General features: G+C 41.2%; 1 protein-coding gene across 4 annotated transcripts in view; it reads left to right on the top strand.

Annotated features, from left to right (window-relative positions):
- LOC108883438 (laminin subunit alpha-3) overlaps nt 1-18,375 on the top strand; it is a 55,901-nt gene that overhangs the window by 21,486 nt on the left and 16,040 nt on the right. For 3 of the 4 annotated variants that reach the window (XM_018676571.2, XM_018676570.2, XM_018676573.2), the window contains 29 exons: nt 549-683; nt 1,307-1,441; nt 1,894-2,028; nt 2,269-2,321; nt 2,860-2,959; nt 3,835-3,887; nt 4,020-4,125; nt 4,700-4,799; nt 4,910-5,066; nt 5,690-5,828; nt 6,039-6,181; nt 6,317-6,420; nt 6,886-7,042; nt 7,352-7,515; nt 7,627-7,735; nt 7,830-7,927; nt 8,818-9,016; nt 9,182-9,308; nt 9,604-9,752; nt 10,295-10,410; nt 10,704-10,915; nt 11,096-11,300; nt 12,228-12,372; nt 12,487-12,627; nt 13,067-13,228; nt 13,936-14,037; nt 14,128-14,211; nt 14,467-14,697; nt 17,559-17,672. In XM_018676571.2, the coding sequence (XP_018532087.1) occupies nt 549-683; nt 1,307-1,441; nt 1,894-2,028; nt 2,269-2,321; nt 2,860-2,959; nt 3,835-3,887; nt 4,020-4,125; nt 4,700-4,799; nt 4,910-5,066; nt 5,690-5,828; nt 6,039-6,181; nt 6,317-6,420; nt 6,886-7,042; nt 7,352-7,515; nt 7,627-7,735; nt 7,830-7,927; nt 8,818-9,016; nt 9,182-9,308; nt 9,604-9,752; nt 10,295-10,410; nt 10,704-10,915; nt 11,096-11,300; nt 12,228-12,372; nt 12,487-12,627; nt 13,067-13,228; nt 13,936-14,037; nt 14,128-14,211; nt 14,467-14,697; nt 17,559-17,672 (3,875 nt within the window). The remainder of the gene's footprint in view (nt 1-548; nt 684-1,306; nt 1,442-1,893; nt 2,029-2,268; nt 2,322-2,859; nt 2,960-3,834; nt 3,888-4,019; nt 4,126-4,699; nt 4,800-4,909; nt 5,067-5,689; nt 5,829-6,038; nt 6,182-6,316; nt 6,421-6,885; nt 7,043-7,351; nt 7,516-7,626; nt 7,736-7,829; nt 7,928-8,817; nt 9,017-9,181; nt 9,309-9,603; nt 9,753-10,294; nt 10,411-10,703; nt 10,916-11,095; nt 11,301-12,227; nt 12,373-12,486; nt 12,628-13,066; nt 13,229-13,935; nt 14,038-14,127; nt 14,212-14,466; nt 14,698-17,558; nt 17,673-18,375) is intronic. The other variant, XM_018676572.2, reaches the window with a different exon arrangement.

The following is an 18,375-nucleotide window of genomic DNA, read 5'->3' as shown; positions in this document are numbered from 1 at the left end:
TTCCTCCAAGCTGGGAAACACATTATTAGTAATATGCCATTTATATTAGAACAAAGACCTTTAGCCCTTGGGTTTTTCTGTCTTATCATTTGTCAGAGCATCTAAACAAACAATGTAAGTTTTCCTTAAACTTGCCTGTTCAAGAACTTCTCTTTCATCGTGTGAACTGACTGCGAAGGAATTTCATCAGCAGCCTTTGAAAAGCTGATATTAATGTTTGGAAGCTGCTTAGGGACAAAGAAAACTGGCAGTCTCTCTGGTGGCTATCTTGTAGTGGTGCCAAGTCTATTCACATACCAATACCAGGCGAGGCTTGGCAAGATGTGGGCACCAGTGTAGCTGTACCACTGTGTGCCACAATATCAGAATGGTTCAACTGTTGAAAGTATTTGTCATTCCCTGTTATTCAGCTGGACCAAAGAAAGAGTTCAAGCTCATTTAAAAGCAGGCTTCAAGAACAGGATTAGTCATTTGAATTTCTATTGGTTAGGATTTAATTAGGTTCCTTCTGTTGTTGAAATAAACATCCCTTATGTGTTTGTGCACAGGGTGTACATGTGACTACAGAGGGACAGTGTATGAGGTTTGCGATGCTTCAGGGCGCTGCCTGTGCCGTCAGGGTGTGGAGGGGGAACGATGCGACCGCTGTCAACCTAGATACCACTCCTTCCCAAACTGCGAGGGTGAGAAAGAATCACCACACACACATACTTGCTGTACAAACACAACTTCATCAGTGTTTCTTGTCAGAGTGATTATGAAATATGACATTTTGAAAGAGATAACCACAAGCTGTTAAAACGTAGACAAGAAGTAAATCTTGACATTTTGGTCTCATTGCAAAAGGTTACAAACTGGGGCTTGGTGTACAAAGAATCTGAACAGTTTGTCCAGGAAGTTTGTACCTTATTGTTACGCAAAAGTGTCTTTTTATCTGCACTAGTTTCAAATACACTTAAAGCAGGGCCTTTTAAAATAATTTTTTATCAAGAATTACCTAAAATAATCTTCCAGAATTTACTCATTTTTTTTTAGAATTGCTTAAATGTTTAGTCTGTCAACATATCATTTTTGTTATTTTTTAGTTAGTTATGTTAAATGTCCTTGCTTGTACATTGTTTATATGTCATTTTATGTCATATATTTATACATTTTTTTTCTATTTTCACATTGATTTTGAGGAAACCTGAAGTGCAATAAGAGTAAAAAAGAACTATGACTGATTATTTAGATTTTTTTGTGAGGAATAATGAGTATCTATGCAAAATGGTAAATCATAAGCTGAAACCTGTTTGTCTTCCTCCAGCGTGTCGCTGTGATGGGGCTGGTGTGGTTGACAGTTCTTGCAGTCCAAGTGGTCGCTGTGTTTGTCTGCCCAACTACGGAGGGCAGGAGTGTGATGAATGCGCACCAGGCTACTATGGATATCCAGACTGTGCTGGTGAGTGGGTCTGATCCCTCTACCACACCAGTAATTATGATAGATAAACCAACTGGGTGCATGTGACCTCTGCTGATCTAAGTGCTTGTGGAAAAAATGTTGATGCTGGTTTCACTGGACTTACTGTGGCCTCTTCTCATGACTCTGTGGAGCAAACATCCTCATTCTCCCACAGTATCCTGTAAAACCCCATTGTCGTCATCCACATTTATTTCATGTAATCTGCATGACAGAACATTTCACAGAGGTTGAAACATGAGATATATATATATGGACTTTTTCCTTCTAAGGAATTATATTCCCAAGAATAGACAAATAGAAAACTGGGAATCACTTAAGGAAAGAAAAAAAACAAGAGTCATTTTTATACTCTTTTCATGTCTTATTCACCTTACCCTGATGATAACACGATAGCACTTAAAGTTCTTATTCAACTTGTTTCCTGTCACCAGTTTGCAGATGTTCACCTGAAGGTTCGCATGGCAATGTATGCAACCCTTTGTCTGGTCAGTGCCTGTGCTTGCCGGGGGTGGTGGGCCAGCAGTGTGACCGCTGTGCCTCTGGACTCAGGTTCCCCCAGTGCTCAGGTAACCACACTGGACCATTTTTTGGACTGATGCAGAAACGAGAGTTATTGTTTAAACAAATAATATTTAATGTGCAGTGCTGTTTGGTCGGGTTAGGTAAGGTTCTCTTTGAAGATTTAAAGTTGTTTCATGTGGTATGAAATATTTGACTATCTTTGTGCTAAATTTAACCATGAAACATACTGACATGTTGTTTTTTTGTTTTTTTCCCCCCATTTTGTGCTCATTTTATCCTTCCAGCTCCGATTACTCAGTGTAATGCAGCAGGAACTGAACTCGCCAATCCTCAAACGGTATGACACTCTCAGTCACCTTTAATTTTCTGTCACAGCCCAACCTTGATCAAGTCTTCTTTAGCGTTAAGGAACAGAAGTGGTTAAAGTCTAATCCAGCACTGGCCCTTTGGGGTGTGGATTTACACGGACAAAGCAATCCTATGGCTGATAAGAGAGCTGTTCTGTTGTAACGTCATCCAGCAGATTTAACAAGGAAGTGTTTTTCCCTGTAGTGAAAATGTAATTTAAAAAAAAGGAAAAAAGACTTCCTTCCATTTTGAAGGGGAAGAAAAAACAACAACATGAAGTAATGCTCGGCTAATTCAGTGTTTCTGGAAAGTCACGTTCTTCCTTTTATTTTGGAACATATCGTATGTTTAAAAGAAAAAGAAACAAAAGCTGCCAATTTCCAGTCCTTCAGAAGACTTGCACCATAGCACAATATACACATGCTTGTGACTGATATCAATCTACCTGATTGTTAACAAATACAACTTTGCTTTTAGCAGCAGCTTCCAGTCTCAACAATCTTTAGATCCCTTATCTGTTGTTTCAGGGCTCCTGCCACTGCCTATCAAATGTAGAGGGAACCCTGTGCAACAGGTGTAAACCTCTTTACTGGAATCTGGCTACAGACAACCCTCATGGCTGTATCGGTGAGTGACCATAAATAAACAGAAAACTACTATTGAATAAATTCTGCAAAAGGTGTAAGAAAATAAGGAGTAGGAGTATTAGTTCTGATCACTGCCCACATTTTTTCCCACTGCATTAAATTGCCAGTAGCAATCTGACAAGGTACTGATATGGGTCTTGGCCCCTCTTACCCAAAGGATATGTCAACATACCCCTGTCAACAAGGCTGGATTTTCCTTCCTGTCCCACAGAGGGGAGCTGAGGAATAACACGTTAATACAGGCAAAGTCCTGTCAACTGCTTTCACTGCAGAGCTGCAAGCGAACCTGAGATTAATGCTGTGACAGAGCAGTAATGAGTATCTAGTGGCACATAAAAAACATACAATACCTCTGGACTTGTACTTTGTCCCTTTTCTGCCTGCACAAAAAAAATAAAATAAAATAGAATAAAATAATCCACTGGAAATACTTATTATCCAGCCAGTGAGGGAACAGTTTCTGGCTTTGTCTAGAAACCTGTCTAATGTTACAGTTATGCTCCATAGCAAGAATGTTATCACTACCGTGCTGCCTGAAGACACAAGAAAACGAGGGGGGAAAAAAGAGAGCTTTTAATATCCCTAAGAATGCCTCTGCTTGACTGTGGCCGGACATTAAGGGGAAGTTTTTTGGCAAGTTTTTTTTTTTTTTTTGCTGAGTTGAAAGCAAGCCGTGGCAGTAAAGCTCCTCTGTGCCTTTGAAGTGCAGATCTCTGAAGATTGGAGGGTTTTGTGCTGTTGTGTTTTGTCCATGAAAGTGACAAAATCCTAAAATCCTGTAATCAGAGTCTATTCACTGTAGATCCCCCTTTACATTTTCATAACCTTCCTGTTTCTCTCTCTCTCTCATACCAGAGTGTCGGTGTGATTTGAAAGGGACGCTGAGTGGTGTCGGAGAGTGTGAGCAGGTGAGACTACCGCCGGTGACTGACACATGTATTTATCAAATTGAGTAAGATTAAAGTAGACAGAGTTTTGCCTGCGTTGTTCAGCCATAACTTTGTGACATTTAATTTTCTCCTGGTTATGTGTTTGTCTAGAAAAGTGGACAGTGTCACTGTAAGCCTAATGCATGTGGACATTCATGTGACTCCTGTAAGGATGGATACTTCATGCTGCAGAAAAAGAATTATTTTGGTTGTCGGGGTAAGATATGCTACTTGATCAAATTGCCAACATCACATCTCACCAAGATGTATATGTGCTGTTTACCATGGTACCATGGCATATTATAAAACTGCAAGTTAACTCACATACAACAAGAGCAAGCTGTAATGAATAAACATACAGGTTGTTATCTTCAAGACTCAATGGATGGATTAATTTTTAAAAAGCAACTTAACACCAGCTGACCTACAGCAGTGTAACTTCTCACCACCACGAGTCACATTCAGCTTTTCATGCTCATTCATACACTGCTTCTAGACACAGCAATTTTCTATCACACACATTTGTACCTGATGGCATAGTGGACTGCAGGAGTTCGAACCACCGACCTGCTCTACCTCCCGAGCCACAGCCACTCCCAACATGTGTTAGTACACATGTGGGTTACATGTGCAACAGAGCAGCTGAGCTTTTCTTATCAGAGGTGTGACACTTTAAGTTGCTCTTTAAAGCCTCTATAACATCAAATATCTATTATGTTGCTGAATCCTGATTGACACTTTCATCCTTAGGCCTAATCATGAAGGATAACTTCTTTTACTCCACCTGATAGGTTGTCAGTGTGATGTGGGTGGTGCTATTGACTTGACGTGTGACGAGATATCGGGACAGTGTCGATGTCGGAAGAATATAGTTGGCCGCAAATGCAGAGAGTAAGATACGGCAGACTTTGATTCATCTAGATTCTGATGAAACTTTACAATTTACATTTTTCTCATTAACATATGATGGTTTTAATTTACATTTTTGTGTACCTTGTTAGGCCAGCACCAAACCACTACTTTCCTACTTTGCACCAACTGAAGTTTGAAGTGGAGGATGGCACCACACCAAATTCCAGACCGGTACGATTCGGTTATAACCCCCGAGAGTTTCCAGATTTCAGCTGGAGAGGTTATGCTGTTATGTCCCCTGCACAGGTTAGTACATATTCACATCAGTGCCCTTATATATTGGATATGTTGTGATTATTGTAATGAATTACACTGGCTAAGAAAAGTCCTGTCTGCCACTTCAATGACTTTATAGCTTCCTTCCTTACTTTTTCAGTCTGTTCTGATACCACTGTGTCTTTTGCTTTTACCTCTGCGCTGAAATCCCTGATTAAAACGCACAAGCCTATGTTATATCAGGGCGGATGTGGTAAAGTGGACACCAGCTCTCCTAGCACTAACACTATCTCTCTTCAGCCGGAGGTGATCCTAACGCTTACCCTTGGCTTTCCTGGCCCTTTCCACATTGTAATCCGCTACGTCACCCCCAAACAAAAGGGGAGAAAGCGAGCGAGAGCAAGGATCTTGGTGGTGGATGAAGCTGGCTCTCAGTCTTGCTGTGACTGTAAGTGAAGGGCCTGCCTTCCTCTGGATGTGCTTCCCTCTCTTCACCTTTCTCGCCTGCTGTCTGTTGATTAACCCGCTCTGTTTGTTTAACGTCTCTGCCCACCGGACATGATTTTTAACCTTTCTGTTTACCATTAAACCCTCATCATCTACTCAAACCTGCGCCATTGCGGTCAGCTGTGTGTCACTCTCGTTCCCCGCAGAGTGAAGTCAGAGTAACAGTGCATGTTGAACCAAATGAAGGGAGGCAGCACTTATTCCGTGTGGTTCTGCGGTTCATTAACCCCAGCAGCATCAGTGTGACTGGTAGCATCAAGGCTACCAATAACAGAGGCGCTGCAGGTAAGGCTGCCTCTGACACCAAATCACCTCTTTACATTTCATCATGAAACTGTCAAATCTAACCTGTCATTAAAGAAATTAAATCATTTCCTTCATGAGAGTTACATGTATTTTGGAGCACGACATGTCCTACTCTTATAACGTCCCATCCAGCATAAGTACTCTCTGTTAATGTGTAACTTTACGGACATTTCTGCTTGTTTTCTGCAGGGTCAGATCAGAGTAAGGAAGTCATATTCCCCGAGAGTCGCTCCCCATCCTTCCTCACTGTCCCAGGAGAAGGCTTTGCTGAGCCCTTTGCTTTGACTCCTGGGAAATGGATCATTCATATAAGGGCAGAGGGGGTACTGCTGGTGAGTCCATTAAGGAGGACAGTGATGTAGAAGTTACCATGTAAAATGTTGTGCAATTTATTTTCCATTGGAGAAAAATAACAAATGTTAAATCGTCTGAACACTAACATACACATTGTCCCGCTCACTTCCCAGGACTACTTAGTGCTGCTACCCCGGGATTACTATGAGGCTCCGCTGCTGCAGGAGAAGATCACCCAACCCTGCACATACCTACCTGCTGCACACAGGAACACAAAGTAATTCTATTATTATTGAGCATTTTTGAGCCCTGTCTCTATTTCATACTCACCACTCATGCATGACATAGGTGGGTTTTGTTTTCATAGCCATTCATCCTGTTTTTTTTTTTTTTCATGGCTCAAGTTTTCCATATACAGTTCCATGATGTTATTGCCATGGCTCAGCTAGACTTAACATGATCCTACAGGAGTCTAACATGATAAATTTGAGGGATTAATTTTGTGTAAAAATGTATAGGTGTTTTAATAGATAGAACAATTTATAATATACACATGATTTGATATGTGCCAAAGAGGAAGGAGAGAGTATCCAAAAAAAATCCAAATATTTTTTGTATTAAACAATATGATAAACAATATGTTATGAACATGTTAACCTCGGCTTTTCTTTCCCCATTAGCTAAAACAGGATGATGATGTGATAATCTCTTATCTGCCTATGCCTGTGTGTCTCCGTCTCAGCTGTCTATTGTATAAGCACGTGGCCTTGGATGGCTTCAGCTCTGTACTCGGCTCACAGGGGATTCTGTCCAGCCGCAGCGAGCGCAGGAGGAGGCAGGCCCGTGTGCGCCGTCCCACCCCGGATCACCCCGAGATGGCTGCTCTCAACGGCAGACAGGTGGGAGGCCATGACTTAATACATCAACAATGTAGAGATTTACTTAACAGTTGGATTCAGTTTGGTTTTAGTATCGTAGACGCCACCTTTACCATATAAATTTGTTAAACACTGAGCTATAAAACAAAGGTCATTGGGTAAGTCCCTATCAGCTGTTTTTAAAGTCCAGATTAAAATCAGGTGATTAGATAGGATGACCTGCCCAATTAGCTAAGGCTTTCTTCATATTTATGTATTTATTTTGGGGTCCACTTTCATTCTCTTAAAACTGCTGCCTGTCCATTTTATGTTCTTTCACATGTCCCATAGTCTCAGCTTCAACTCAGTCTGCGTGTGCCTCACTCTGGCCCATACACCCTTGTCCTGGAGTATGCCAGTGAGGTGGACAATGTCCAGAATGTCAACATAGTCATCAGTGGCCAGCTAGATGGCCAGATCCCAGCCAGGGCTAACATTTACAGTTGTGCCTACAGGTAAGGCCTGCATTTGTTACTCCAGCTTCCAAAATAATGTTTTTTACATGAAGAAATCGCAGTTGTAGAATATGTATGTTTGTAGCTGTAGTGTCTTGTAACCCCCTGCAGCTTTTTGTGTCGGAGCGTGGCGGTGGACAGCAGTAATCAGGTGGCAGTGTTACAGCTTTCTCACAAGACAGAACTTCTCCTGCAAACTTCCACAACCTCATTCCTGCTGGTAAGAGAAAAGTTTCCACAAAAGATTTATTGTACCTTATAAATTAGATGGTAGCAGTCAGGTTTTTTTAAAATATCCTTGTTTATCTTGGTAGTACAAAGTGTATGCAGTGCCTGCAGAAGAATTCTCCATTGAATACGTAGACCCCAAGGTGCTTTGTGTCTCCACTCACGGCCGCTTCACCGAAGACAGGTAAGTCACCTTGCGTGCTTTTAATAACACGGTCACACAGAGAATTTTACAACACCCATCAATGGAAGCTACAATTTAGGAGATGATGCTACAAGACTACTGCTTTGTACATTGTTGTTGTTTGGGGGAATGGAGACACACATCTGTTTTCCAGGTGTGATAACATACATTCCTGCAGCTGGGACAGGTCATTTACCTGAGGCTAAACTTGGGGTCAAACTCTCTCTTTCTCTCTCTCACACTAAACTTACTCTCACTCTGAACCTAATGACCAGGTGAACTGGTATAGTTACACGTATTTAGAGCTGTCAGTGTGCAGTCCTGTCATTTAATATATAATTCACTCTGAACGAGGTTGAAAAGATCCTCCCAAAAGGCCAAAATATGTCAACAAACAAAAAGTTGGAAAAGGCAAAGATGATTTAACAATGGAGAGTAGAAGTAGGAATCAGTTTTTCCACGTGAAAAAAAATATCATGTCTGTGTACTGATTTAGTTTCTAAATCTGGAAAGAAAAGTGCACATTTGGCCAAGAAGGAAATTCTGAGATAATTTGCAGTAAGTCTATCCAGATATGGGATTGAAATGCCAAGAATTAGGAAGAAGGCGGACATGCAACCTGAGGACAGACTGTAAGTATCAAAGACTACAGCTTTTTCTTAGAAGTATGTTTTTATTTAAGTGTGTGATTCCAGGAGAAGAGTGAGATAACCAGAGAATGTGGAGACTGAAAAGAGGATTATTTGAGATGAATGTTGCTTCATCGGTCATAACCTTTGACCTCTTGCCTAATAAGTCACATTTTCTGCTGCAGTAGGGCTTTGCAAACACTTCAACCACAATCAACAGGCTTTGAGTAACACTAGCTCGTTGCTGTTTAATGCTTCCAGCCGGCACTGTGTTATGAGGCAGTTTGACAAGCCAAGCTCAGCCTGGATTCTGTATGCGGCCCGTGATGGACAGCTGTCATCTGCACCAGCTGTCGCTCTGCAGCGTGGAGACAATGGGGATTGGAGATGGAGACGACAGACAGAGTCGTATCCAGTCCGTGAGCCTCAGAGTGATGGGGTAGTGCTTAAATTCCCTCAGGTATCAGAGTGACGAAAACATGCCTTTCCTTTCCTAACCTTGTTGAATAGTTTGAGCTTTTCTGGACTTGCTGCAGGGGCAGCATTCAATGAGCAACCTCTGAACTAATATTCATTTTCAGTTTCACCCTGTCTGGTTGACACTTATGTATCCTTTTTTTTCCAGACAGAGATCAGTTTCACTCCCAGAGTGCCCCTCCCAGGCAGGTATGTGGTTGTGGTCCATTATCACCAGCCTGAACATACCTCCTTCCCCGTGGAGGTCCGAGTGGACGCAGGGCGTGACTGGAGGGGTGAGTGTGTTTGAGGAAGTCTGGCTGACTAATGTCTAATCAAATAGAATTAAAGGGTTTATCAGCTCCTGCTGGATATAAGCATGTTTACTCTGGCAGTAAGTAGGAAAGCATTATCAGCGAGGGGGTGATTCCTCTGTAGGAGCAGATTAAGTCCCTGGGCTCATGACAAGATGATCAAAGGACTTAAACACACTTCCCTATATGGCTGTAATGGAGAAACAGATTACTGTGCAGCATGCAAATGCCTTTTCTCCTTTCTTTGCTGAATTTTAACCCAGCTCTTCTCTTGCAGGGTCAATAAACGCATCTTTTTGCCCTGCGGTCTCGGGCTGCAGGGAGGTTGTCATCGCTGATGGACGCATCGCCCTCGACTTGGACCAGAATTCTTGGCGCCAGCCCTCCATCTCTGTGATCGTGCCGCCTAGGAAGACCCTTATTTTGGTTAGTGCTGTGTGTGACAAGTCAAATACTGTCACTGTCTTATGTTCATCCACTTAATTTTTAAAAATTAAATGAGACAAATGTGGAGAAAAAAAAATCAAAGAAATTAAAGAGACTTGCTTCTGTGTAAAGTCTAAAAGCCTAAGGAGTCTGTGTTTGGTACTGGAGTTGTTCAAGTTGAGGACTTGGCATGCTGAGGTCCTCTCTCCTCAGTACTATTTCATGCCCCAAACAACAACAATGAAGGGCCTGTATTCTACCTGGCAGCCTTACACAGTTTTATAAAAGCAAAGCTTCCAACCTCTGTAAGGCTGGGGCAGGTTCGGCTTTGTTGCTTGTTGTTAACTTGTTTCCCTTTCCTTTTTCAGATACAATCAAACAAAAACATTTATCTAAAACTCTTTAAATCCCTAGTTTATCTGTTTATCTCTCTCGTTATCGTACTGATAAATATGCTTTAAGCTCAAAACACACCAAAGTGGGGCTTTTTTGGTGAGACTGCATGTTTTTGTCATTTCTTATGGTTTGTATTGTTTGTGTAGGATTATATCCTGTTGGTTCCTGATAGCAGTTACACTCCAGATCTCTTGAAAGAGAAGCCGCTGGACAACTCTGCAGATTTCATACAGCAATGCAGAGGAGAGGGCTTCTATGTTGAGTAGGTATCCACCATGTCGGTAAAGCAAACTGGACTCAAATCTGTTTGAAATGGTACTTTAAAGATCTGATCAGTCCTTTCTTTGTTCTGTTTGTCAAGATTGTCTATGACATATTGATTCTTTGTTAGATTTTTCTAGTGCAACAATCTATTTATCCAGCAGTACAAGTGCAGAAGTTTCACAGTAAAAAACAGTACAGTTGAAGTTTTTGTAAATTGTGCCCTCTAGCTGTAATAATCAAAAACCACTTCTGTATTTGAAGGAAGTCCTTTTTATTTTTCTGTCTCTTCAGCCCGAGGACTTCCTCCGAGTTCTGCAGAGACTCTGCCCGCTCTCTCGTAGCAGCCTATAATGACGGAGCTCTGGCTTGCAACTGTGATAAGTCCGGCTCCACAGGGCCCACTTGTGATCCAGTTGGAGGACAGTGTCCCTGCAGGCAGCACATCATCGGACGACAGTGCACAAAGTGTGCCACTGGATACTACGGCTTCCCCTACTGCAGACGTGAGTAAACACACTTACTTTTGGAATACACTACAAGATGTCCCTCATGAAAAGGTACAAATACATAAACACCTGCTACATACTGTAGTTTTGAATCAGCACTTTCTCCCTCTAACTTCCAGTCAGTTTGAAATTTGCACATGTATTGACCCTAATAAAATATCCTTCTCTTTACCGCAGCGTGTGAGTGTGGTAGCCGACTGTGCGACGAGGTGACGGGACGCTGTATCTGCCCTCCTCAGACAGTCAAACCAGCCTGTGATGTGTGTCAGAATCAGACTTTCAACTACCACCCTTTGCTGGGCTGCGAGGGCTGCAACTGCTCTCCAGACGGTATCAAACCCGGCGCAGGACCTGAATGTGAACGCATCACTGGACAGTGCAGGTGAGAGGAAAGAAAATACTGTGTACTCATCAAGAGCAGACTTCAGCATTCATTAGTAAGATGGGCAAATTAAACCGCATGTGTTGTTCACTGTGTATTGTACCAACAATCAGGGCTGCAAAAAATATGTTATCACATTGTCTTGTTTAATTTTTTTATCTGAAATGAAGAATTTAACGTTGTTCAATTAAAACATAAAATTTTGATTTTTTTTTAAAGAGAGGGCATTTTTTAAAAACTTGAATTTTGAACACTTAATCACAGACTTAGTCCTCATCCCTGACAAACTCTAACCTGCAATTTTTCTGTTTTTTTCTATTTTTTTACTCTTATTCTACCTTAGTCTGATAAACATTTGAAATGGCGCTCTATCATAAAAGTTGCTCAAACTCATTATTTTTAACTCTATAATTTTTTAAATTCTTCTAAATTGTGTAATTTTCTGTAATTTAGAACACTTACTATACAGCTGCATAAATAATGGTTGTCCCTTGCCAATACATTTTCTCTTTCATGCTGTAATTTTTGAGTGATGAAAAAGGCTGGAATGTGAAGCCTGAAGCCTCTAACAGTGAAAGTGAAACAAGACACCAAACCACTTAGGAGTGACTAGGATTGGATTAGTTCACAGTCCAGTCATGCTGATGTACAGATTGTCTTTTCTGTCATGTAGGTTTCTGTCAAAGTCAGCTCCATCACTCAGTTGATGTGTTTTTTTTTTTTTTGAAAGAAACAGTGGAATGCATGAACAAGTACCAGCAGAAAGCAACACACGGAACAGTAATGAATACAATATGGTTATACTGCATTTTCCTCTTACAAAAAGATATTTGATTTCAGTTGTTCCTTCCTTTTGCTAATATGTGACTTTATAAATGTCTATTATAAACCAACATTTTACTAAACACAATGTGTATTTTTATGTAGTTGCAAGCCGAGGATTGGGGGCCGGCAGTGTGATCGCTGTGCTGCAGGCTACTATCGCTTCCCTGACTGTGTACCTTGTAACTGTAATCAAGGTGGTGTCACACGTGATGTGTGCCACCCAGACACAGGGAGGTGTCTCTGCAAGGTGAGTTCATTTCATCCAACTGCTGGATGTTTTTTTTTTTCTCTCTTACTCTTTTCTGTGTATTTGTCTGTCCTTGTTCTGACCCCCTGTCTGTTATTGCTGCCATGTCTGTAGAGAAATGTTGCTGGTGTCAGGTGTGATACCTGTCGGGAAGGTTCCTTCTATTTTGACCCCTCCAACCCGCAGGGCTGTACGAGCTGCTTCTGCTTCGGAGCCACTGACCAGTGTCAGAGCTCCAGCAAACGCAGGGGGAAGGTGTGTTTTTGCTTTTCGTGCCCCTGCATGTCTATGAATGCCTTTGGAAATTTTATGCCTATAAAATTTTCTGGCTGATTGTAGCTGTGTGGTGAACTGTGTCATGTGTTTAATGAAAGCTGTGCATACAGGTATTGTTCAGGTAAAGGACCCACAGTGACATGCTAGATCACAGCATGCATTGCCATAGCAATTTTACAGGGATCTGAAAACGTTTGTTGGTTTACATTTCAAAAGTTACTCAATGAATAGTTATAATTCCAAACATTATATTGTTACATTATCAAGTCACATCATGTTGCTCTGATCTCCAGCTCAGGGAAGCGTTTGTCTGTTTGTATTATACTAACACCACTGTCAAAAATATTTGAAACAGCACAGTATAATTCAGTTGAAGGATGGATTTTTCACTTTGACTCCTTAAAATCTCTTTTATTAGTTTGTTGATATGCGGGGCTGGCGTTTGGAGAGACCTGACCAAGAGCAGGTTCCCTCTGTGCTGAACACAGCCAGTAACACAGTGGTGGCAGACATCCAGGAGCTTCCTCCTACTGTTCAGAGTCTACACTGGGTGGCACCACAGTCCTACCTGGGAGACAGGGTGAGTCCGTGGAGGCAATGAGAATACTGTTGTCAATAAATGTTTACTGATGACGGAAACAGAGACTGTGCAGTGTTTACAGAATAATAGATTAGATTTTGATTATTTTATTTAAACATCAAGCCAAAATTAAGAGTCATTATTAAAAGAAAATTTAGATTTTTTTTTTCCAGTTTTGTCAATGTTCCCTATTTTTACCCACAGCATAATGTTGACATTTGAGGATGCAGCAACCTAGCTTAAACTCGTTGTTTATATGGTTTAAACCTAATGTTTATATGATTAATCTGGAAATGAAAATTAATATATATTATATTATGGTTCTGTTTTGACCCACTTCACTTACCAGTGTATTATGTGGATCCAGTTTGTCAGTGTAGTAGAAGGTTGTAATACACAGTTCAGCTGTATTCACCTTCCTTTAGCATCTTTCAGGTGTGTTTTCATTTCCAAATAGTTGGGTTCAGATGATTCATTTTATCTGAGGTTGAACTTTTTGCCAGTTAAACAGGAAATTGTTGTATCCTTTGCAATGTTGCAATGTCCCTGAATTCTTAGGAGTTACACTGATAGGTAAAAAGTATCATAACTGACTTAAATTTCCTTTAAACTACATCTTGTATTTCAGTTGTTTCTGCTGACTTTGCAGATAAACTGGCATTTATGTGATGTGACATGATATTTGGTACTTTCTTCTTTTCTCTTAGGTTACATCTTACGGTGGTTTCCTCACCTACCAGTCCAAATCCTTTGGGATTCCCAGTGAGGGAATGATTCTGATGGAGCGAAGACCTGATGTTGTACTGACTGTGTGTAGTGCCTTTATTTGCTTCACTCTCATACTTCTCTTTTTTTCAGTGAAACACAGTTTATTTATCCACATCATTATTTCTCCTTAGGGTCAAGATATGACCCTGGTCCACATGGCTCCTCATGTCCCACTCCCAGACAGGCTATATCAGGGCAGAGTCCACCTTGTGGAGGTAAAGAACAAATCCTTTGATTTTAATTTAACCACATGATATAAGAGTGTTGGAAGGGGTAAACTAGAAAGGGATAATTTAATTAATTGCTCTGCAACAAAGTGTTGGACAGAGACAAATTTACTGTAAATTTACTGTACAATATATATAAAATACCTCTCCTGCTCAGTGTCATACTATACCTAACAAAATGTGACTGTTGTGCAGTGAGATTTCTCAGCATTAGTCCCCAAATAACCAGTCTGTTGCCTGCAGGGAAACTGGCGCCATGCCATCACCAACAGGCCCGTGTCCAGAGAGGAACTCATGATGGTCCTGGCTGGTCTGGAGGGCCTGAGGATCCGAGCTTTATACTTCACTCAGAGCCAGCGGCTAAGCCTGGGGGAGGTGGGCTTGGAGGAGGCGACTAACACAGGGACCGGGGGTCCTGCGAACACTGTGGAGCATTGTTCCTGTCCCCCTCAATACACCGGAGAATCCTGTGAGGTGAGAAATTAAAAGCCCATTAAGTATCTCTTGGTATTGCTATTCCTGAATTCTAAGAGATTTTCTGATTATTCAGTTACAATCAAGCTTTGGAGACAGTAACGTAGAGAGAATCCAGTGTCATTGACACTTAACTTCCAGACTGAAAAAAAACTTTTACACACTAAAAAAAACCTACAGCTGAAATCTACATGTGTATATGTGTCTGTGGGAAAACATAGAAAAAGAACTAGAAAAACAGTAACAGGAGTGGAGATTTGGATCATTTTGTGAGGTCTGAGAAACAGGGAAGGTAATAAGTGGGGTGGGGCAGGGTGTTGATTAAGCCAGACCTCATCCTCATATTTTTATGGTGTCCTGACACGCCTGAAACAAGTACCGCTCCCTTTCCGCACCCTTTCGTTACCTAGAAGAAAAGTTCATCAGCTGAGGAGCCTTGGGCGGAATGTACTGGAAAATACCAGTCTGTGAGCTGCACAGCCAAATTGTGTAGCCCCGGGCTGGGATATGATGCACAATCACGCAGACATAATATTAGTGATTATACAGCTATAATCACCAGCATGGCTACAGCTCACAGAAACGTAGTGCAAACAACCACAATGTAGTTGCTAAGGAAAGGCTTTGCTTGAATTCTTTTTATCCTGGGAATGGCGCTGACTTGACAGAGTGTGTTTGTGCTTCTCAAATCTGATTTGTATACACATGATTGCAGCAGTTCTGCCCACAGAACCAGATTGAAAAGTGAGAACGGAGTGACTGCTAATTAAAAGGGAGTTTTTCATGAATGTTCACCAGTGGAGAGAAACAGTGATATCAAAAAATCTTTGAAAAAGGCACTCCCATAAATATGGAAAACTTTTTCAAAGATGTGGTTACCAACCAGTGTGTATGTGGTTGATTGGGTGTGTTCAAAGGAAGTTGATTATATGTGCCCAGAGGTGGTATGACACGGCACCTCTCCTTGACACATGGGGTGTGGCGGTTGGCAACGCAGTGTTGCTCATAAACCTGAGTTGGTTCCTGGATGCACCTGAAGTGTGTGCGTGTGTCTGTAAGTACGGCCGACACACCCAGTTGTGTATGTTGTGTGTTTGAGGAGCGTGATTCAGGTGTGAGTTTGTTGTCTGAGGATGTCTGACTTTCCTCTCAGTCACATATGCTTACACAAACACTGTTATAAACCACACACGCGCATGTGCACGCGCTCACACGCACATACACAGAAACACACACACACTCATCAGGAAATATGAATACAGAGGACTTATCATCACACCCATGCAGTAAACACAGCAGTATTTACAATACTGTGATTTTCCTTTTCTCTATTAAGAAATACCAAAGGTGGATTTCCTGTGTGTTTTGTTTTGTGCGCTTGTGCATGCACCCACATTTCTCTGTCTTGATGTATCTCAAGCAATTCTGTGTGATAATGTGTGTATGGAAGAGAGGAAAAAGAGAAAGAGAGAATGTGTAAACACTTGCATGTGTGTGCTTGCTGCATACACTCATGGTGATATTCAAGTCTGACTCAGGTGAATGGGCGTGTCGTCTTTGTGTGCGTCTGTGTGAGTGTAAGTTTGTGTGTTTAAGAGGCAGAGGCAGGAGAGAGTGGAGCATTATTTCACACAGACTAAACGTTAGGAATGTTAGATACGTGTATGGATAAACGCAGATGTACACGGGTTCTGCTATGGACCCTGGTATGTTGGACTTTGATTGGACTTTGCTGCGCTGGCAACAGGCCCTTCAGGAGAGGAGAGAAACCTCGATACCCCAGAGATCACGACAGATGGACTCAGAGGATACAGTTCCCTTCGCTTCATGATGGGGGAACTCAACAGATTGTGTATCCATCAGTAAATGACCAAGAGACCCAAGGGATACGCTACCCCTCTGTGCATGACAGAGGACAGAGAATTCAGTATCCCTCTATTAATGACGATGATGCTAGTCCTCAGATTCAGGTAAAAAATGGTGAAGGTGTGATGTATCTTGTTGTTGAAGGGATGTTGTTTTGCCTTAGCTATGAGTTACAGCTCTCAGTGTATCAGGTGTGGGTTGTTGGCGACTGTTATCTCTGAGGACAAAGGGCAGTCTTTAACTTTTCAGTGTTAATTGTTAATGACAATTTAAGTTGAGTTCATTGCTGTGTGGTCTCACACTTCATGACACCAAACAGAGGTGCTGTCTGGGAGAGTGGGTTTTCATCATTTACTGTGAATGGTGGCAAAATTCCTGGAAACACTGAGAAGTTTATGCTAAATAAAATGGATGTTGTATTTACAATTTAGAAGTTTAGTCTCCACTAAACTGCAGTGGTAATTGATGTTGTATTATACACTTGTACATGATATTTTTTCCAGGTTAGATAATGCGATAATATCTAGCCTTAGAAGATAGAAATGTATCAGCAATCAGAGATTAATGAGATTTATTTTTTTAATATTATTTTTAATAATTGTAGTTACAAGCATGTTGCAGATCAATTAGCAGGATTGTTTTGTTTTGTTTTTTTAAACTAATTTAAAACGACCCTCTCGACCCCTTTGTTACGCATATATTAGTCAGAAACCGACACTTGTGTCTGGTTATTTAATTTACAAAATATTTCTCAATTGAATTTCCAGAAATTGTGATATCCTGTATATCAGCATTGTTATATAACATTAATTATAACACAGTAGATTTAGCAACAAATATGTTGCTCTCTGTAGTTTCATAATTGTTCTAATACAAAAAGTTGCTTTTAAATTCAAATATAGTTCTACAGTGGTATATCTGGGTGTATGAGTTACACTGTATATAAGCTTTACTTTCAGTAATCATGCCTTTATATTTGTGTTTTTCTTTTTCAGAAATGTGCTCCTGGTTTCTACAGAGATGGCAGTGGGCCTTACCTGGGCCGCTGTGTGCCCTGTGAGTGCAACGGTTTGGCTGATGAGTGTGAAGACAAGACAGGGAGATGCCTGGTAAGGGACTTACTTAACCCTTACTCACAACTTCTTGACCGCAGGTGTACAGTAGACACCCACGCATGTCTCAAAACCAAGAGTGATTACTTTATCCTAACTGCCTCAAGTGTGAGCCACTGTTTAGTCAGAGTCTAGACCTCTCACCCTCAGGGTACATCTGCGGGTACCCAGCCCTGCTTCTTTGCCTGTAGTGTTTTTTTTTTGTTTTGTTTTTTTTAATCACCATATCAGAGGCATTATTTGATATGGCTTCTTCATTTCCCGGTATGGGGCCCCTCTTGCTCATTATTGTCTTTGTTGGGAGGATGAGCCTTTACACATTTTCAAAATCTCAGCCATCTCTCTTGTGTTATTGTTATGCAAGACACTCAAGACCAGGCCTGTGTGTGCAATGCTCGCTTGGATCCACACCCTAGCAGCTCAAAGCCAAATGGACAGAAGAGGCTGAAAAACTCCCCTGAGTGTATCAGACACTGCCTTTGTAACTGACTGGCAGGAAAATGTATTTTCTCTCTGACCCTAGATGTTTGCATTATTTTGCAGAAATAAAAGACTTTGTGCCTTGTTGATTTGTAGTAGGCATGTTTGCAGAACGTTTGTAATACGCTAGTGGCTAGTACATACATAGTGCTTGTTTTTTTTTTTTGTTTTTTTTTGTAAGTCTAAGTGTACAAATGGCACGTGACAGATAAAGTGAATA

Source organism: Lates calcarifer, linkage group LG4 (assembly GCF_001640805.2).
Source record: "Lates calcarifer isolate ASB-BC8 linkage group LG4, TLL_Latcal_v3, whole genome shotgun sequence".
NCBI lineage: Eukaryota > Metazoa > Chordata > Actinopteri > Centropomidae > Lates > Lates calcarifer.
The sequence above is the reverse complement of the archived record's forward strand: the minus strand, read 5'-3'. Positions and strand labels throughout refer to the sequence as shown.